The 22,440-nt window shown below is 33.0% G+C and overlaps 1 protein-coding gene across 9 annotated transcripts; it reads right to left on the bottom strand.

Annotated features, from left to right (window-relative positions):
* Positions 1–1,046: 1,046 nt before the first annotated feature.
* LOC107898131 (glucose--fructose oxidoreductase) lies at positions 1,047–9,393 on the bottom strand. Of its 9 annotated transcripts, none has more exons than XM_016823671.2 (13): positions 8,854–9,393; positions 8,605–8,745; positions 7,833–7,881; positions 7,431–7,448; positions 6,157–6,269; positions 5,969–6,082; positions 3,506–3,556; positions 2,835–2,923; positions 2,677–2,737; positions 2,521–2,598; positions 2,238–2,348; positions 1,396–1,672; positions 1,047–1,318 (listed from the first exon to the last, which is right to left on the bottom strand). In XM_016823671.2, the coding sequence occupies exons 1-12, from the start codon at positions 8,974–8,976 to the stop codon at positions 1,544–1,546; spliced, it is 1,077 nt and encodes a 358-aa protein (XP_016679160.1). In that variant the 5' UTR covers positions 8,977–9,393; the 3' UTR covers positions 1,047–1,318; positions 1,396–1,543. The 9 variants fall into 9 exon arrangements, with proteins under 9 accessions (XP_016679160.1, XP_016679167.1, XP_016679180.1 ...); XM_016823678.2 differs by having other exon boundaries at positions 1,396–1,669; XM_016823691.2 differs by lacking the exon at positions 2,835–2,923 and having other exon boundaries at positions 2,677–2,796.
* Positions 9,394–22,440: the final 13,047 nt, after the last annotated feature.

Genomic DNA, 22,440 nt, shown 5'->3' with positions numbered 1-22,440 from the left:
TTTTGGCCAATAAAATGTGATTTTTAAGTTATTAAAGTTAGGTTTTTGATATGGTGAAGTTTGGGACTTAAAAATGAGAGTTTTGGGTAGTTTTTTACCCAAAGAATAAAGATATCGATACTTGGCCCCAAAGGTACTGCACCCCAATCAACAACATGCCCTATAAATAGTACAGGGACTATAGTATTGGTGCCTTTACCATACCCCCTGTGACTTTTTGCGTCACTGCACTCTTTAGTGCAAAAAGAGCCTTTTAAAGCTCAAATTTAGTCTCGGAAACTTCTAAATACCCACGAATTGTTTTAAAATGATTTTAACAATATTTTGAAACTATAAAACCTAGTTTATCCATTTTCTATGATTCTATAAATTCTTAAATAAAGTATGGTTTTACTCCAAAAATATCTCATTTGCATTTATCGTTCGTATTAGCTATGGGATGAGCGAGGGACATTACAATTATAATATGAACTTATTTTAAAATGTGATATAATTATATTTAATAAATATTATATTATATTATATTATAAAAATACCATACATACACATTTTACTACATATAATATATCAATTATTATATATAAGTAAATTAGGAATGCACAATGCTCATTATACACTTATAATATTGTAATTTGTATTCTTTTATTAATGGTTTGCAACATAAAGTTTAAATGTGTAACTAATTTTATGGTAGTTTTTAATAAATACAATTAATATTATATAATGAAGGTAGATTATTAATGATATATAACTACTCCATATACAACCTTTTTTTTATTATTATTATAGTGTATATTTTTACATTAATGATTTGTAAACTTAAATTATGACTTCCCCCAATTAAAATACCTAAATTTTAAACTTTAAGCAAAGCATGTTTTGAAAATCATACTAATTATTGTTAGGCTTAATTACAAAATTAACTTGAAATTGTATGACTTTTCTCAATTAAATACTTAATTTATACGATATCCAATAAAAACATTATTAGCTAATATAATGTTTCGGGTAAAATAAAAGATAGTTACAAACTGAAAAACTCGGTATGGTTTGAAAACCAATTTTGCATTATTAATGTTATTATTATTAAAGTTTCAGCCATTTTAAAAACAAAAAACTGTGTATATAATAAGTAGTTTAATCGGCTTTCTACATGGTGACCTGGTTAGGTTAGCCACGTTATTTCGCAGGGCCCATGTCTCAAGAAGACTGGACCATGGGGCTTCCTCCAAAACCTCGTTCATTCCCTAATGGGGACACTCACAAGTTGTAACGGAACTAAAAGTACAGACCTCTTCAATGCAATGCAGGCTGCCCCCTGCGGGGAACGATTCACACGTTAAAAACCCAGAACTCACAATGAACAGCAGAGATGGATAAAACATTTGTAAATACCTTTATTCAATGAATGTGTTTGTAGGTTTTGCATAAGATTTTATTCTTTCAAGTTTCCTCTCTGACTTCTTCAATTTTATCATCTCTATTTTCCAAAATGTCTCAACCCAATGCTTACTGAGGAAACTCGTCATGGTCATACGCAATCCTAAAATTTCTTCACATTAACCAAGGTTCCACCCTTGGATCCGGATTCAAGCATTGCCTCTAAAACTGCAACGTCTCTGGCACCTTCCACAAAAGAGCTGCGTGGCTCAGCTTCATAGCCATTTCCCTGCTGCAAAACAGAGGATGAGGGGTATCTCTTAGAAGTGACATTTAGAAACTCATTTGAAGCATTCCAAGTACAAGCGCAAACAAGTTTAGCATTGCCTTTCAACATTCATAATTCAATTCAGTCCAGGAAGCCCCAGAATGTCGTCTAATTGTATAAAAAAGAAAAAGGAAAACAGCACTTAAAGTATCTTGTTCAATGACAGGTGAATCTATCCTTTGCTTATAGCCCATGTTCAAACCTTTGCTTCCCCAAGCCCAAAAATAGTATCAGAACTGTTCTGGGAGAGAGGTCACAAGAACATGTAAAGAAATGTGGGAATCTGTATTAAACTGCTGTCAAATTGAATCAACTCATACGTTCATCCAATGCTAGTATAGCTATTATCTAATAGAAAAACTTAGTTTTATGAGAATAATGAAACGTTTATAAATAAACACTGCTGCCTGGTAAATGACCCAATTGCACTTTCTTGGTACATAGATACTGACCATCCTTTATAGCAACAAAAACCAGTCCACAGATGGTGGAATGAATGATGCAACAGCCACAATATACATTAACCAACCTTCAGGTTTGCTTGCACAATGTCATGTATAAAAAATTTTAATTCTTCGTGCACTCCACAGAATGGATGGAAAGTGCTTTTGCATTGCCCATCTGCACTGTATAGTGAAACCTGGGATGGCATATAATAAGATTTCAAAAGAAGGATGTCATCTGACACACACTAATCAAGAAGGAACTTCAAGAGATGATTAAACCTTATATCATAGAAAAACAGAAGTACAGAAGTTTCAGAATCTAATTAATCATAATTACAATAATATGAAGTTAGTTTCCATCTTTACCAAGTAACCATGCTTTCCATCTACTTTTCCACGCTCAACTTGTACAGTTCCTTTTGACCCAACAACTCGCCAAATTATCTAAAAAAATAAAAGAAATGAGCAAAACATAACAAATGCAAGCAAAAACGTTTAAAAGAGTATCACTTCAGCAGATACCTTAGGTGAACTAGAGGATACAACCATCACAAAGACTCCAGAGCATCCATTCTCCAGCTTACTGAGGAAAGCAATGGTATAATTTCCAAGTCTTAAGCCTTCCAGTTCTAAGGTAAAATTCTATATAGAGAATCAACTTTAATTCTTAAATAACTTACAAATTAGAAGAAATAATGTCAGGCGGAGGTAAAGTTCTATCTATATGAGAGGTTATGGCTGAAACTGAGGTCACCTCACAACCAACCATCTGCTTGCAAGAACAGGAAACTCATCCCACGTTTCTTGATGACTAAATAAAAAAGAACTTCATAGAATAATAATGTCAAAGATTAACTTCAATGTTGCCTTTTCCTACTATTCTATTTCTTCTTATCTATGTTGGATTGAGAAAGGAAACCAGGTGGAGGAATTGAAAGAATTGAGGGATTGATTTCTTCTGATATGTTAGTGTTCGTGCTCTTGAGTGTAGAGCTAATTGAAAAATCTGGTTGTCTTAAAATTGCCAAGCCAACCATAAAAAATGGTGGTTAAATGTAATCTGAAAAACAGAAATTGAAGCTAATAATCCAGCTGGCCTTCAACATTAATTTATCAGACCATATAGAAATCTCGCCACAATGTTTTATCCACATGATTTGTGCAAAGCATAATGATTACAATTTTCATACAAAAATAGCAGCTGTAGCTTTACGTAGAAAGGAATAATTCTTGTCAGAAACACAGAACTTCTCTCTAAACTTTCCTTAAGAGTGGACCCTAGAGAGGATGTGACATCTAGATAGCATCCTAACAGTTATCTAGCCACTGTGATAATGTAATAGAGACGTACCATCCTCAAGCCAGCAATAAAATGCACTCCCATATCCAAGATAAAACCTCCCTGTCAAAAATAAAGATTTGCTAGTCAAGCTAAAAGGTAAAGGTGTAGATAAAGTTAACAAGTCTGACACATTCAGATTCTTTAGAGCTCTGTCTCTTTATTTTATTTGAGGTGCTCATGTCTGATCCATATTCAGAAACGGATATACAGATATAACCCTCCAAAGCTCCTCTAAAGAAAAAAAACTACTAAAAAATCAAACATACTCTTGTTAGATGCATCTGTGTCCGACACTAAACCCATAGATTCTTATACTTATTGAAAAGAGCAGCAGCATCTATCTTTAAACGAATAAATACTTAGAACATATAAGTTCTTGAAAAGTGAGAAATAGAAACACTGAGCTTCATTTGATGTGGTTAATTATGTACTTGTGATAGTTTTTTATCTTTAAAACACATTATGCAATGAAATATTGGAAAACATTTTATATTTATTATAACAAAACCCAATAAAAGCTTCTTAGATATGATGCATAGGAATTTCTTTGTTTGAAACATATCAATTATCTTTAAGAAGCCCACAAGGAAGGGCAAGTTCGTGTTGGGACTAAAATCCTGAACTTATGCTAACTGACCTCCAAAGAGAGCTGGTGAACCATTTGGGCTAAGCCCCAAGTTCACACAAGTACTCTTTTTGCACCATGTGCTCTAAAACAATGTAAGTGTCCTAGTATATAGAAGTGTAGAATTCCAAAATTTATCCCCACACTTAGGGATTAGTTTCTCTACTTTGAATAAAGAGATTAGGAGGGTTTTTCCCTAGAATCTCTCTTGTTTTATTTTTCTTCTATTTCAGGATTTAATTTGAGGGATTTGATTACTACTGGAATTAAGGAGTAAGCAATGGCAAACATGTTGTCGTGTTTCTCCTATAAATTCTAGCAACTTCATATTTATGAAATAAGAAAAACTAACAAAGTTTTCCAGTCTAAATTATTCATCTCTCAATTGTTTTCATCTTTGAAATTCAACATGGTATTAGAGCTTGAAAACTTCTTCTTTTATGACAAAACACAACCTAGCCTTTGGAATGGCTACTGAACATGCTCTATTGCTAAAATAGGTAATTTCCCCATGGCTTCCAGCACCCAAATGCAGAAAAACAGCTCAAAACAATGCTTTCTCAACAATGACTAGGGAAAAGTGTATATGGAAATACCACCAAGCTTTCAGACATGAGCTAAAGAAAACAAGGTCTATTAACTTCGAAAGTTTCTATGGTCTCAAGCATCTCCTAAACATGGTTTGACAAGTTTACAAAGGTAATCAAGAATTATGAGTATTCCTAAGGTCAAGCTGATCATACCCTATTCACAAAATTCTCTCCTAATGCGAAAGCTGCTATTCTCATTGTTTATGTTAACGGTATTGTTGTCACTAGAGATTATACTGAAGAAATAGGCTACTTGAAAGTACTTGCCATGGAGTTTGAGATCAAAGACCTAGGACCATATTCCCTAGATATAGAGGTTGCCCATTCAAAGAAAGGTATTGTAGTCTAACAACTAATGTACATCTTGGGCTTAGTAAAAGAAATTGGAATTGTAGACTGCAAACCTGCTGACTCAAATGGAATGAAATTATGAAATTGGTCTCAAAGAAGATGGTCCACTAGTGTACAGGGAAGATATAAACGATTTGTTGGAAAGCTTATTTACCTGTCCCAAACAAGGCTGAACATAAGCTTCCCTATTAGTGTTGTAAGTCAATTTATGAACAAACCAAATGAAGGACATCTTGAAGCAGTTTATTGGATTCTTAGACACTTGAAAATGACTTTTGGTAAAGGAATATTCTTTTAGAAAGCAACAACTAAGGGGGTTGAAGTATACTCAGATGTTGATTGCACAAGATCCCTTACAAATCAAAGATCAAGACAGGCTATTGCACCTTTGTATGGGGAAATTTGGTAACTTAGCATAGCAAGAAACAGTCCATTGTCTCTAGGAGGAGCTCTTTTCCAGAAAATGATTACGCTTTTCAAAAGGATAAGTCTCCAGAAAAAAGGCTTATTTTACCTGTAAGTCATTTTCTGTTGACCAAACTGTTTTCTGTGAAACAAACACTAAAATATTTTCCGTAGAACCTGTTACATGTAAACAAATGGACCCTAAAATTTGTTGTTCTAGTTACTACCGAAACAGGACATTCTGTTTGATATGGACAGTACCAATACAAAAATTGACTTCCTTGCGTGAAAGTCTAGCATCTATATTCTACTTGGCATCATGTATTCTTACCTTAACAAGGACTGGTTGATGAGTATGATTTATTAATATCTCATTGGGTGAAGTATATTGTATATGCATTGAAAATAGTTACCACCAGTGTCGTAGAAGGTATACTTCGACATAACAGTTTGTGCACCAAGAAAAGAAACTTATATCAGATATTAGTGTGAAAGACATACCTCAAAATTTCGCCTCCAAGAGCTAGAAAAATAAGGGTTTGAACTGTTCATTGACCCTTCAATAATAACTTGGACATTCATCATATCCCCAACACCAGCCACTAGTTTCTTGCTCTGAGAAAGATAAATCAATAAGAAACTAGGTAATAGTACGGATTGAATAGTACAGGGAATATCAAAAAACAAACCTCTACAAAAGCAGGTTCAAATCGATAGTTTTCAGCTACAGCCCAAATTGGTTGACCAGGGTTGGTACAAACGGATTTGTAACTAGCCAGTGCAGTCTCTATCTCGGGTATACCTAAAAAATAAAAATATCTAACTTTCTTATTCATGCAGTTTTCTTTAAAACAATTTTTTCAAAGGAAGATAAGGGCAGTTGTTGGAGGAAGACGGAGAAAATTAATTTTAAATGCTCAAAACTTGCAAAAAGTGATTTATCAATCAAATTTAATTAATGCCAAAAAGAATAAATGCGGATTTGAGATCCCTTTTTCCTTGTTACGCAAATAAGATAAGTAAGCTTGCAAGAAATCTTCAAGTTCACAAAAAAAGGGAAAAAATGAAATACTATATATTAAGTTAAAACTCAGTAGTCCAGAACAGATAGAATCAGTGCATATAGACAAAAGATATGGATTACCTTCAAAGAATTTGTTTTAATAGGGATAATATATAGAAGATTTTTGGAAATATTTTAAAGGCAATAGCAATGATTTCTTGACAACATTCAGGGATTAAACCAAAAGGTACGTTGTTATGATTGAGATAAAACTCAATAATCAGGATTTATTTAGCCGACTGCTAATGCTCCAAAACCAGCCAAGATTTATTTTGTACTCAATCCGTGCCTAGCCATCCATTGAAGTGGATGCTTAAGCCTAAGCTGACTATCTTCAATAAGCATGCAGTAATATTTAGAAATAATTACTCTTCAAAATGACTTTCTAAATATTAATATTTTTACCCAAACGGTGTAAACGATAATAGAAAACAAAAGAATAAATTTGGTTTATGCACATCTACTTAGTTCAAAAAATCATATTTAAAACAATTACTTCAAATGCTGAAGACATGTCACTTTGGAATCTTGAAAATTTTGTTCTTAAAGTATCAAAGAGAAAAAAATTGTTTCAGGAGGCAAAATGTTTTGCCTCTCTCAAAAGTGAAGTTTGCAAACAAAAAAGCTTATGGTAAGATTTGTCTTCACAATGAGGCAAAATGCTTTTTGTCTTCATTATCAGAAAATAATAAACTTGAAGTTGAGAGAAGTGTCATCCTTGAGACTCATGGTAAGATTTGTCCTACTTCTGATCCTCATTTCCAACTTCTAGGATATTTTGCTTCTGTAAATGCTTCTTTATTTCATGTTCAAGTATGTTCATATGTTAGATCTGTAATAAGATTTATGTTCTAAAATTAGAAACTATATAAAAATTAACTGAAGAAGTATGGAACTTACTAGTTGCTGCAGGTTTCTCTAGAGATCCCCAAGTTAACCAGGTAAGACATATGGAACACACAAAACAAAAAGAAAATTAGTAAATTGCACATGGAAGAATAAAATAATAAGACTACTATTCCAATCCCATAATGCAAAATATGCTTATCTGGCCATGATGTATTACAACAAGTCATAGATGCATCATCTATCTTCCTTTCCATTCAAGAAAAATGAAAAAAAAAGGGGGACGAGGTAGTGAAATTTGTTGGATTTCTGTTCTTTGAAAGGAAAATGGTAGTCAAATTCAAGAGATCCTATGCAAAATAAATCCAAACTGGGAAAAAAGCTTGAGAGCCTCATTAAAGGGATAACGAACTAACTCACTTGCCCTAATAGTTAGAGCATACCAATATATCTCACCTTGAATGACATGCTTTCCTGCTTTTAGCAACTTTAGCGAGATATCTACCTGCATGGTTTAATTCATATGTAAGCAAATAACCAACAACGATAGACTAATGTTCGTAATATTAATACCTTATAAAATTATCTCCCATTAGGAGTTGGAATCAAACCCTGGTCTCTTCCCTATTAATTTTCTAAGCCATCCTCTATATTGTAAAAATACAAGTTTCACATGAAAATTTACTTTAGACAGAGACAGACATATGTAAAGAGTTATACTATTGACTAAAATGTTAGATCAAAATGCAGATAAAGAATGAAGGTAGAAAAATAATTATAGAACTTGAAAATAATGACTAGAAATTATGAACATTCAAAGTTTAGGCTAGAAGTTATGTTTTCATGATTTGATGTGATTTGTTATCTACCAAAGTACCAAAACCACAAGAACACTCACCTTAAGATGATTTTTTTAGTCATTTTACAGATTCATTAAGGGTACTTATGAAAGCAATACCAAAGAAATATTTTCATCTTTTATGAATAACTGCTCATACATCGCTACATTTCATGAAGATATTTTTTAAAGAAAGAAATCAAAGCCAGCTCCCTCAAGGCATTGATTAGCAAGATCCACATCTGAATTCTACCACAACAGATGGTTGATCTCTATGTTTTCCTTTTTTTTCTTTTTTATTGTTACTTAGATGACTCGTATTACAAATTACATAAACGCAATGAAAGTTCAGGGATAAAATAATGTTGAAGAAATGGGAAAATAAAGAACCTGAACTTGGCCAGCCAAAACGACAGCAGTACCAATAAGAGAAGAATCCTGCACGATGTCGTTTAGACCTTGGTCTCCCCATTTACATTCCACTCCAGGAAAATGCTGTTTGGCTATCTCAACAGCTCCTCTCGAAGATTCCTTCTCGGTATGAACCATAACATCATTACTATTTCAAATACAGCAAAAAGAATACAAATATATATACATTTTCAAAATATTGAGTAAGAAGAAAGGGGAAAAAGAAACCTCTGAACAGCTCCAGATATATTTGAGGCAGAAGAGATGTGAGATCTCGGCGAGTCTCGGGATGTATTGAGTTTTTACAAATATTCCAGCCTCCAGAACCGCGATTTGTGGAAGGGTAGCCATTTTTGAAGGATCTTACTTTTTTAGCAAAAATTTAGATAGATCGATCTTTTACGATTTTGTTATGTGGGAGTTTGGAGTTTGGAGTTTGAAGTTTGAAGTCGACTGCAACTGCAATGTGGTAAGAGGAAAAAAATGTGCTTGGAAGTTGAGCGAGACGCAGAAAATTCTAACACGAGCTACCAAAAACGAGCTTTCAGTGGGCTCACAAATATATTACCAGTTAGATTATCCCATAGAAAATCTGAACCACTAGACAAAAAGAAGAAAGAAAATTTTGAGCATAAAGCGGTTTTTGCCGGTTCTAAGTAAAGAAAAAGATGGAGGCTTTTTGTTTTTTCTTGTTTTTATTTGGGAAAGAAAGAGAAGCTTTCCGTTTCTATTCCACAACAAAAGTTTTCCCTCAGCTTATGTGAATTCAAGTTGCATTTGTATTTTGTTTTTCTCAACTTTAAAATTAAATTATCTGATCGAACTCATTTAATTTAGTTAATCAGTTGATTAATCGATTTAGCTCACTCAGAAATCGATTAAAGATTCTTTAAAATTTCGGTTAATAATTAATTAAATAAATTAATCGAACTTAATAAATAATATTATATATTATATGTATTAAGCTATTATTAATTCTATTAATTCAGTCAAATGAACACTGTCAATTTTTTTTTATATATTTTATACCTTTTTAATAGAAAAACATATAAATTAGTTTTAGGATTTGAAAAGTAGGGGTTTTCTTGATTAAGTGATGGAATTAGTTTGTTACGAGGTCTAACTACTTATGCGAAAGCCAAGCCAAGATAAACCTGATCATACAAGACATTATGTGATGAGTACTCTAACACTTTCAAGGAAGTGAAATTGAAGTTAAGGGTCTGCGTGTTTGATTGAAAATGGTTTCTAAAAAAGGATTTCTAGAAAACGACTTATTTTTCTTGAAAAGTTAATATTTTCTGGTGTTTAGATAAATTTGTATAAAATATTTTCTGTTGTTAGTAGATTTTCTAAAAATATTTTATAAAAGCTGTTTTAAATGAAACATGCTTACATTTGAGAATTTATTATCTTTTCATTGTTTAATTGAATTTATTTTATATCTATTAAATTTATATTTACATTGTTGTTACATATATTGTAATGATTTATTTATAAATAAATACATCAAACTAAATATATAATGGTACTCAATTATTAAACTAGAATAGTAATAGTTATAAATTGAAAACAACAAAAGCGGATAGATGATTCTTAATTGTGTTATAAAAAAATAAAAACAAAGATTGAATAATAATAAATTAGCTTCTAAATCACTATTAATACTACAAATCAATAATATTATCCAAGTGCATAATTAGTAATACACCACATGATAACTAAAATATTGTCCAAGTGCATAACTAGTATTACACCACATTAAAGCATCAACATCTTCAACCTTAAGAAAATTTTTGAAGCCAAATTTTTGTATGCTTCATACTTTTAACTAAGAAAGTTTTGGCCTCGGATTTATAACCTACAAGATAATTAAACACACTACGAAAGAAGTCATTATCAAATCCTTCCACTTCCATGGACATCTCTTCTTCTTAAAGAAGTGGTGTTTTATCCATATTAAATTGTTCCAATGCATTAGCAATCTTACCAAGTTGTTTACCCACAAATTTAATTTGTTCATCGACAATACTTTCTTAAGCATTTTTTTCTTTTATGTTTAGTTGTGCTAGATGAACATACTTTTGTTCTTACCTCCTCAACTTTCTCATTGTTGTAGTCTACAGGCACTGAATCTTAGTTACCATCATCCAAGTCTATGTCAGCAAATGTTCTAGCAAAACTTCCTATCGTCATATCTTTGCCAACAACCAAAGTCATTTCATCATAATGATCAACGCTTTTGTTGAAAAATGGTTCATACTTCTTGTATGCATGTTAGATATTATACACAACCAGAATAACAAGTAAAAACAACTGAAATATATTTAACATATATATACATATATTACCATCATTACTGCATCATATGTCGCTCTATCACATGTGATCATTTTCGTGTTATCATCCCATCCAAAACCACTTTCGCTCTATTAGATGATTTTTCACATGCTTAGCATCATATTGAACTTGGAATCTTTCAGAAATAGTTGTAGCAACTCGATTAAAAGAAATTGCTTTGAAAGTATTAGAAGACTTATTTCCTTTCTGGGCCTCCTCTGCTAGAATTTCGAGAAAAAGATATCCCTTCGATTTTGTCCACCTAAATTGCTTTATTGTCCCTTCTTTGTTGCCCTTACCCATTCTACATTCATAATTGATATTGTCAATAATTTCAAAATCCAACAAGCTAAAAACATAATAATTTCAATGTACAACAATAATTACAATATCAATATCCAACAAACATTAAAAAAATAACAATTTTAATACTAAAACATATATAACATAGAAACATTAACCCTGAGCCCTAAACCTACCTAATTTTCTAGCCATATAATCAGTCCACATAGTTTGTGCAATTTCCTCTCTTAGCAGACCGTTCTCTTGCTTCTTCTCTTTCTTCTCGCTCCGTAAGAGTTGGTATTATCAAATCAGACACATGCTCCTCATATAATCCTTAATTAAGTAAATCATTAGGATCAAGCCCCATTATATGATTATGAATGGTACAACAAGAAAAAACTATATCTACTTGAGTTTGAAAATTCCAAAATAGTTCAACATCTAACACATAAAACCATTTTTTCAAAATCCCCAAAACACATTCAACAGTGATTCACAATGATGAATGACGAATATTAAAGAGTTCATTTGCATTTTCTAGCCCGTGATCACTAAACTCTTTTAAATGATATCGGACACTACGGTTTGTGGTAATATATCTATTTCGGATGCCATATCCAGCATCAACAAGATAATATTTACCTACAAATTATTACTAATAAATTATGAGCTTACTTGAACTATTTGTTATTTAATGTTAATTTTTACCTTTTGGAATTCTTAATCCTCTTGAGCGTGAAAGTGCATCACTTAAAATATGAGAATCATGTGCACTACCTTCCCAACCAGCTAGAACATAGGAAAATTTCAAATAAAATGTAATGAAAACCAATACATTTTGCCTCGTCCCCCTTTTACGGCTATGAAATCTTCCTTGAATGCTAAGTGGAACGGATGCACGAACACGAGTTCCATCTAATGCTCCAATACAATCTTTAAAATAAGGACAAAAACTTGGTTTGTTTCTAATTTCACTAGGATTTGACTCATCACGTAATCTAATAACTAATTTATACAATTTCAAAATATCTATATTTTGATGTTTCCATTTATACTAAAAGCTCTATTAGCATCTTTCAGAGCTTTCTTAACTTTAAATGCAATTTCATTAAAATTTTACTTGTAAGTGCAACATAACATTCATATGCCCTTTTTTTTATATGCTCAATCAAGTTATGGCCCCATCTCATACCATGTAACAACCCCTTTTTAGTCAAATCAGAATAGTAGTTTTGGAACCACAAATCTGATGTTGAAATATTTATTTTATTATTATTTTAAGGTCTACAGCATGAATATATGATTGTGTGAAAGTTCCGTTTATAAATTTTATCGTTTGAATGCTCAATTCGGTAAAAAAAACTAAATCGCGTAAAGTGCAAAAATGTTGTTCTGTTAGTTAAAAGTGTTTAATAGCTATAGAACCTTAAAGTTAAGGTCCTTAAGTGGTAATTAGACCATTTTAATTGTGAATGGATAATTTTGGACATATATTAAGTGTTTTTAATGGTTTAATATTAAGGTTAATATGGTAAATGATAATTAATTAGTAAATTAAAATAAAACAAAGGCATAAAATTTGTATTCATCTTCAACCTTGCTGATTTTAAAGAAGAAAGGAAGTCATATTTAGGGTTTTAACATTCGGCCACTTCATGCTTTAATTGTAACTCCGTTTTTCTCTCGTTTTTAATTATTTCTACGTTTTTGATATCATTGCAGCTATGTCTAGCTAGTACAGGGACTATTTTGCAAAAATGTTAAAGATTTTGAATGTTTCCATTGATGAATACATTATTATTTTTATGTTTAATGATAGATTTTGAATGTTTGATGATAGTTATACAAGTTTTGTTAAATGACTGTTAGTGAAAATGAAAATTAGGGATTAAATTATGAAATGTGTAAATTTAGGGGTTAAAATGTGAAATAAATGAAAATTTTACACTGCTATAAGCATGATAAATATTCGGATACGCTTGGGTTGTGATGAAATTAAATGAATTTTTGTTTTTTGAGCCTAGGGACTAAATTGTAAAATTATTGAAATATTAGGGGCAAAAGGTAAATGTGCATTAATGTGAATTTTGCACTAAATTGAATAGAGAGATAATTAAATAAGTTAATTTTGATTACATATAGATAAAGAAAAGCGAAATACAAACTTAGATCTGCAAAGAATAAGGTTACGGAATAGTTGACTCGTTTCGCTATTTTAGTGTGATAAATTTCATTATAAATGTATTTTAATTGTTTTGATATTGCATAAATTGTGATTACGAGACTATGGACAAATTCGAAAATGATTCGATGACGATTTGACATTTGAAATCTCGGTTGAGCCTTACGAATAGATTTGGATACTAGTGATAAGTTATTGGAGGATTAATGTAATTATGTGATCTGGGTGTTGGTCCTGTATGTCCTACCGATGGTTGAGTATATCCGTATGTGTTGCGGATACTTGACAGCTTGTGTGACCAGCACCGTGTAGCTACGTCTCAACTGACAGCTTGTGTGAGCAGACCCGTAGATAGCTATAGTGTGAGCATTATATGTGATATGAGATTGAGTTGGCTTCGGGCCATGATATTGGCACTTAGTGTGCAAGGTTTCTGAGTATCCGATAGTATTCCAAATAGTTCAACGAGTATATGAAAGATGTGATTGTGTATGAGATCGATACAAAATGGTACAGGTATGTACATGAACCGTATAAGCTTAAATCGAAGAAGTTGTGAAGTTAATATATATAAGATTATGATTGAAAATGTGAAAGGTTTGTTATTTAAATGAATTACATGTTGATAAGTTCAAAATGATAATTTGTATATTCATTTTAAGATTTAGTTTATTTCATACGAGCTTATTAAGTTATATAGCTTACTTTGTTTATTTTTTCGTATTTTATAGTAATTTCTAAGCTAGCTCGGATTCGAGGATTGTCAGAGGCTTTATCACACTATCAAACTACTAATTTGGTACTTTTAAGCTTATGATTTGGTTATATGGCATGTATAGGGTTTTTGGTCATTTTGATTATAAGTTGATAATGATTTTGGCCATTAGAATTGGCTTATAAATGTTATACTTTGATTTGTATATATAGACATTAGTGATGGCTTATTTTAGATTGTTTTGCTATGCTTGAATCATATATTTATATAAGTATATGTGGCTTGTGTGATGTTATGAATGTTGGACATGTTATGCTTGTGGATAATTATCATTATATTTAACCAATAGTCAAGTTTTGAATGGTTGAAATACTTAAGAGTATAGATCAAATGATGCATATTTGATAATGGTCATTTTGATGATTTGAGAAGATAAAGATTAGTATGAACTTAGATGACATAATATGGTAATTATGTTTTGTATTAGTTGGTTGGAAATGGTATAAATTATGCTTGATTTTGAATTGAATTATATGTTTATTGCTGCTACGTTTTGAGCCATATGAGTTGTATAGGTGTGCCTAAGTTTAGGTGGCAAATTGGCTTGGTAAATAGCCTATTTTTGTCCACACGGGTAGAGACACGAGCGTGTGTCTCAGTCGTGTATAACACACGATCATGTTACATAGCCGTGTGTCCCCTGGTGTTGAATTTGAAACCAAGTCAGTATGCTTCACACGGCCTCACACATGGGCGTGTGAGCTGGCTGTGTGACATAAGCCAGTATACCCTACAGGTTTGGCATGGCTTAGCACACGGTCTAGCATACGGGCGTGTATGACCATTTTTAGGGCACATGGGCTAGCCACACGGGCGTGTGTGCTGGCTATGTGACCTAAGTCAGGGGGTTACTAAGGGTTAGACACGGGCTGGGACACGACCATGTGCTCCCATTTCGAATGTCCACATGGCTTGTGACACGGACATGTGTCCCTTGTTTTTGAGAAAATTTCTTAAGTGTTGAAAAAGTTTTCAAAGTTATCAGTTTAGTCCTGAACCACTCCCAAAGCATGTTTAGGCCTCGTAGGCTAGTTATAGGAACTTTGTACTTAAGTTCGAATAATATTTGCATAAAATGTGAAATTATATATGAATTGAATGTTTAAATGTTTTATAAGTTCAGTATTGCTCCGTAGCCCTATTCCACCATTGAATACGGGTGAAAGGTGTTACATTTATTGGTATCAGAGCTATGGTTTAGTTAATTCTCGGACTAACGTAGTGTGTGTGTGAGCCTAGGTATACATGCCATATATAACCTGCGATAGTATGATGACTCCTAACATTTTAAAATATGTTTTCCTATAATAAATGGATCCTAATTGAGTTGTAGCTAATGATGTAGAGAGCAACACGCCAACTCCCGCTCAAAAGGCACCGCCGTTTGATTCTAGATCTGTAACGAGTAGTCATGGAGGAGAGGCTAAAGAAACTTTTTTTCGAAATGATGAACGAATGGTTCACGAAAGTTTTTAGAACCAATTCGGCTGCTCAACAACCTCTACCCTTACCTAATCCTCAACCGGTTCCCATAGCTCCTCAAGTTGTGGAACTTCAACGACTGAATAAGCCGCTAGTAGATAAAATCTAAAAACAGGGGGTTGAAGAGTTTAGAGCTACAGTTGATGATGATCTAGAGAGAGCTGAATTTTGGTTAAAAAATACTATTCGGGTATTTGATGAAAAGTCATGTACTTTAGCCGAGTGTTTAAAATGTACCATATCATTATTGAGAGACACTGAATACCAATGGTGGACTACTTTAGTATCAGTGGTACAGAGAGAAAGAGTGACATGTGAATTCTTTCTGACCGAGTTTTGGAAGAAATATATAGGTCATAGATTTCTCGATCAAAAGCATAAAGAGTTTCTAGAATTGAAACAGGGCCGAATGACTGTGACCGAGTACGAAAAAAAATTTGTATGATTAAGCAAGTATGCTCGGGAGTATGTTTCCACTGAAGAAATCATGTGCAAACGGTTCATTCGTGGGTTGAACAAGGATATTAAACTTCTAGTCAGAATTCTAAAATTGAAAAAATTTGTTGTCCTAGTTGATAGAGCTTGCAAAGCCGAGAAGCCTAGCAAAGAAAAGAGAAAAGCAAATTCAGAGGTTAGGGATTCGAGAAAAAAGTTGATGAATAAGCCAAATAAATCTTTGTCAAAGAAATTCAGAGATTCGTTAACTCGTCCAAATGTTTCAATTGGGCATTCAAGCAGAGATCGTGGAAAACAATACTCAAGTCCTAAATCGGTATCGAGTGTTGGCAGTATGAGAAACTATAGACCTAAATGTCAACAATGCGGGAGATGACATCTTGGTGAATGTAGAATAAATAATCGGCCTTGTTTCAAATGTGGTTCACAAGATCATTTCATTCGTAATTTCCTAGAGTTAGCTGAGAAAGATAAGATTCAGAATGCAAGACCGAGTAACACAGCCACTAGAGGGAGGCTACCTAGAAATGCGAGAAATGCGAGTGGTAATTGCGATATTATGAGAGATTCTATAGTAAGATCCGAGGCCAGAGCACCTGCTAGAGCTTACGCTATTCGAGCTCGTGAAGAGGCGTCGTCACCCAATGTTATCACTGGTACATTTTCTCTTTACGACACTAATGTTATTACATTGATTGATCCTGGATCAACTTATTCGTATATTTGTGAGAATTTAGTTTCTAGTAAGAAATTACCTGTTGAGTCCACTGAGTTTGTGATTAAAGTATTGAACCTTTTAGGTAAGTATGTTCTAGTTGATAAAGTTTGTAAGAACTGTCCTTTAATGATTCGAGGTTACTATTTTTCAGCTGATTTGATGCTATTGCCATTTGATGAGTTTGACGTAATTCTAGGTATGGATTGGTTAACTCTACATGATGCTGTTGTAAATTGTAGACGAAAGATTATTGAATTGAGATGTCAGAACAATGAAATTATTCAAATTGAATCAGATGAATCTAGTGAATTGCCTGCTGTGATTTCATCTATGTCAGCTCAGAGATGTGTGAGAAAAGGGTGCGAAGCTTATCTTGCTTAAGTTTTAGATACAAAAGTGTCTGAATTGAAGATTGAATCAGTGCCTATAGTCCGTGAGTTTTCGAATGTCTTTCCAGAAGAATTACCAGGTTTACCACCGATCAGAGAGGTTGAATTTGCTATTGAATTAGTATCAGGAACTTCACCAATATCTATAGCTCCGTACATAATGGCTTTGACCGAATTGAAAGAGTTGAAAGCTCAGTTGCAAGAGTTAATGGATAGAGGTTTTGTACAGCCTTAGTTTTTCACCCTAGGGAGCGCTAGTATTGTTCGTAACGAAGAAAGACGAGTCAATGAGAATGTGTATTGACTATCGACAGCGCAACAGTGTTACAATAAAGAACAAGTATCCATTGCCGAGAATAGATGATTTATTTGATCAATTGAAAGGTGAAACAGTGATTTCAAAGATTGATTTATGGTCTGGTTATTATCAATTGCGAGTTAAAGATTCGGATATGCTGAAAACATCTTTCAGAATGAGGTACAGACATTATGAGTTCCTTGTTATGCCTTTTGATTTAACTAATGTTCCTGCAATCTTTATGGATTTGATGAATCAGATTTTTAGACTGTATTTAGATAGATTCATTGTTGTGTTCATTGATGACATTTTGATCTATTCACGTGATGAGCCTGAACATGCCAAGCATTTGAGAATAGTGCTACAAACTTTGAGAGATAAACAATTGTTCATTAATTTTTGCAAATGTGAATTTTGGCTTCGAGAAGTCCGATTTCTGGGGGACATTCTTTCAGCAGAAGGTATAAGAGTTGATCCGAGCAAGATTTCTATAGTTGTTGACTGGAAACCACCGAGAAATGTATCTCAAGTTAGAAGGTTTCTAGGGTTAGCTGGTTATTATTGATGTTTTGTTAAAGGGTTCTCGATGATTGCTACACCGATGACCAGATTACTACAAAAAGATGTGAAGTTTCAGTGGTCCGAGAAATATCAACAGAGTTTTAATTAGTTGAAAGTATTGTTAACTGAGGCACCGGTGTTGGTTCAACCTGAGTCAGGTAAAAAATTCGTGATTTATAGCGATGCATCATTGAATGGTTTGGGTTGCGTTTTGATGAAAGAAGAAAAAGTTATAGCTTATGCCTCTAGACAGTTGAAGCCACATGAAAAGAATTATCCGACGCATGATTTAGAGTTGGCTGCTATTGTGTTCGCATTGAAAATCTAGCGACATCATTTGTACGGTGAAAAATGCCACATCTTTACTGATCATAAGAGCTTGAAATACATAATGACTCAGAACTATTTGAATTTGTGACAACAAAGATGGCTCGAGCTGTTGAAAGATTATGAGTTGGTAATTGATTATCATTCGGGGAAAGCAAATGTAGTCGCATATGCTTTGAGTAGAAAATCTCTATTTGATTTGAGAACGATGAATACAAGACTGACTTTGTCCAATAATGGTTCAATTCTAGTAGAGTTGAAAGCGAAACTAATTTTTCTTCAGCAAATTTGTAAAGCTCAAAAGTGTGATATTGAGTTACAAGCTAAAAGAATGCAATGTAAGTCAATTAGTGATTTAGAATATCATATCAGGTCCGATGATTGATTAATGTTCCGAGGTAGAATCTGCATACCAAAGAATTTTGAGCTCATTCAAAAAATTTTACACGAAGCACACAGTGGATGTTTATCTGTTCACCCGGGGAGTGCTAAAATTTACAATGATCTGAAACAATTGTATTGGTGGTCGGGAATGAAACAAGACATTTCTGAATTTGTATCGAGATGTTTGGTGTGTCAACAAGTAAAACCTGAGCATCAAGTGCCTTTGGGTCTACTACAATCAGTGATGATACCAGAGTGGAAATGGGATAGTGTTACAATGGATTTTGTATCGGGATTGCCTCTGTCTCTGAAAAAGAAGGATGTCATTTGGGTTATTGTTGATCGATTAACGAAGTTTGTGCATTTCATTCTGGTACGTACTGATTATTCACTTAATAAATTGGCTGAATTGTACATATCTGAGATTGTTAGATTACACGGGGTGCCAGTTTTGATTTTTTCGGATAGAGATCCGAGGTTTACATAGCGATTTTGTAAGAAATTACAAGAAGCTCTTGGCACGAGGTTGAATTTTAGTACAGCATTTCATCCGCAGCCTGATGGTTAGTCTGAAAAAGTAATTCAAATTCTCGAAGATATGATTCGATGTTGTCTTTTAGATTTCGAAGGCAATTGGGAGAAATATTTTCCGTTGGTTGAATTTGCGTATAACAACAGTTTTCAATCAAGCATAAAGATGGCACCGTACGAAGCTTCTCATGGTAGCAAATACCGAACTCTATTGTATTGGACCGAGTTTAGTGAGAAAAAGATTCATAGGGTTGACTTGATCTGAGAGACTGAAGAAAAAGTGAAAGTAATTCGTAACAGTTTGAAAGCAGCTTCAGATTGACATAAATCGTATGAGGATTTAAAATGGAAAGATATTGAATTTCAGATTGGTGATAAAGTATTTTTGAAAGTGTCTCCATGGAAGGAAATCCTTTGATTTGGTCGTAAAGGTAAACTGAGTTCGCGTTTCATCAGGTTGTATGAAATCATCGAAAGAATTGTGCCTGTGGCATATCGACTACTTTTACCGACTGAGCTAGAGAAAATTCACAATGTGTTTCATGTGTCGATGTTGCGTCGATATATATCAGATCCTAGACTTGCAATTTCTCTGGCAAAAATTGAAATTCAACCTGACATGACGTACAACAAAGATCCGATCAGAATTTTTGCTCGAGAAACTTAAGAGTTGAGAAATAAACGAATAGATTTGATGAAGGATTTATAGAAACGACACGGTGTCAAAGAAGCCACGTGGGAAACAGAGGAAGCTATGAGAAAATAGTACCCGAACGTATTCACTGGTAGGATTTTCGGGGACGAATATCCCTGAGGGGGGAGCGTTGTAACAACCTATTTTTAGTCAAATCAGAATAGTGGTTTTAAAACCATAAATACGAGGTTGAAATATTTATTTTATTATTATTTTAAGGTCTACAACATGAATATATAATTATGTGAAAGTTTCGTTTAGAAATTTTATCGTTTGAATGCTCAATTCGGTAAAAAGGACTAAATCGCGTAAAGTGCAAAAGTTGTGTTCTATTAGTTAAAAGTGTCTAATAGCTATAAAACCTAAAATTTAAGGCCCTTAAGTGGTAATTATACCATTTTAATTGTGAGTGGACAATTTTGGGCATATATTAAGTGTTTTTAATGGTTTAATATTAAGGATAATATGGTAAATGATAATTAATTAGTAAATTAAAATAAAACAAAGGCATAAAATTTGTATTCATCTTCAACCTTGCCTATATTAAAGAAGAAAGTAAGTCATATTTAGGGTTTTAACATTCGGCCACTTCATGCTTTAATTGTAAGTTCGTTTTTGTCCCGTTTTAATGATTTTTACGTTTTTGATATCGTTGCAGCTAGGTCCAGCTAGCCTAGGGACTATTTTGCAAAACTGTTAAAGATTTTGAATGTTTCCATTGATGAATACATGATTATTTTTATGTTTAATGATAGATTTTGAATGTTTGATGATAGTTATACAAGTTTTGTTAAGTGATTTTTAGTGAAAATGCAAATTAGGGATTAAATTGTGAAATGTGTAAATTTAGGAGTTAAAATGTGAAATAAATAAAAATTTTAGGCTGCTATAAGCATGATAAATATTCGGATAGGCTTGGTTTGTGATGAAATTAAATGAATTTTTGTTTTTTGAGCCTAGGGATTAAATTATAAAATTGTTGAAATATTAGGGGCAAAAGTGTAAATGTGTATGAATGTGAATTTTGGACAAAATTGAATAGAGAGATAATTAAATAAGCTCATTTTGATTACATATAGATCAAGAAAAGTGAAATACGAACTTATATTGGGGAAAGAACAAGGTTATAGAATAGTTGACTCGTTTCACTGTTTTAGCATCCGAGGTAAGTTTGTATGTGATAAATTTCATTATAAATGTATTTTAAATGTTTTGATATTGCATAAATTGTGATTACGAGACTATGGACACATTCAACAATGATTCGGTGACGATTCGACATTTGAAATCCCGGTTGAACCTTAGGAATAGATTTGGATACTAGTGACATGTCATTGGAGGATTAATGTGATTATGTGATCCGAGTGCTGGTCCTGTACGTCCTACTGGTGGCTGAGTATATGGGTTTGTGTTGCAAATATTTGACAGCTTGTGTGAGCAGCACCGTGTAGCTACGTCTTGACTGATAGCTTGTTTGAGCAGACCCATTGATAGTTATAGTGTGAGCAATATATGTGATATGAGATTGAGTTGGCTTCCGGCCATGATATTGGCACTTAGTGTGTGAGGTTTTCGAGTATTCGATAGTATTCCAAATGGTTTAACGAGTATATGAAAGATGTGATTGTGTATGAGATCGATACGAAATGGTACAGGTATGTACATGAACCGTATAAGCTTAAATCGAAGAAGTTGTGAAGTTAATATATATAAGATTATGATTGAAAATGTGAAAGGTTTGTTATTTAAATGAATTACATGTTGATAAGTTCAAAATGATAATTTGTATAGTCATGTTAAGATTTAGTTTATTTCATACGAGCTTACTAAGTTATATAGCTTACTTTGTTTATTTTTCCGTGTTTTATGGTAATTTCTAAGCTAGCTCGGATTCAAGGATCGTCAGAGGCTTCATCACATTATCAAGCTACTAATTTGGTACTTTTAAGCTAATGATTTGGTTATATGGCATGTATAGGGTTTTTGGTCATTTTTATTATAAGTTGATAATGATTTTGGCCATTAGAATTGGCTTATAAATGTTATACTTTGGTTTGTATATATAGACATAAGTGATGGCTTATTTTAGATTTTTTTTGCTATACTTGAATCATATATTTATTTAAGTATATGTGGCTTGTGTGATGTTATGAATGTCGGGCATGTTATGCTTGTGGATAATTATCATTATAGTTAACTAATAGTCAAGTTTTGAATGGTTGAAATGCTTGAGAGTATAGATCAAATGATGCATATTTGATAATGGTCATTTTGATGATTTGAGAAGATAAAGATTAGTATGAACTCAGATGACATAATGTGGTAATTATGTTTTGTATTAGTTGGTGTTGGAAATAGTATAAATTATGCTTGATTTCGAATTGAATTATATG

The sequence above is a fragment of the Gossypium hirsutum genome, chromosome A06 (genome assembly GCF_007990345.1).
Source record: "Gossypium hirsutum isolate 1008001.06 chromosome A06, Gossypium_hirsutum_v2.1, whole genome shotgun sequence".
In the NCBI taxonomy this organism is placed as follows: domain Eukaryota; kingdom Viridiplantae; phylum Streptophyta; class Magnoliopsida; order Malvales; family Malvaceae; genus Gossypium; species Gossypium hirsutum.
Note: the sequence above shows the minus strand (reverse complement) of the source record. Positions and strands in the feature narration are given on the sequence as shown.

What these genes read in the sequence shown, in the direction of transcription:
- LOC107898131 (XM_016823671.2), bottom strand. Translation starts at nt 8,976, where the DNA reads ATGGCTACCCTTCCACAAATCGCGGTTCTGGAGGCTGGAATATTTGTA. An exon ending in TTTTGGCTGGCCAAGTTCAG is followed by an intron (nt 7,882 to 8,604) that starts GTTCTTTATTTT and finishes TAAACCATGCAG; the next exon opens with GTAGATATCTCGCTAAAGTT. An exon ending in TTATTGCTGGCTTGAGGATG is followed by an intron (nt 2,924 to 3,505) that starts GTACGTCTCTAT and finishes TCTTGCAAGCAG; the next exon opens with ATGGTTGGTTGTGAGGTGAC.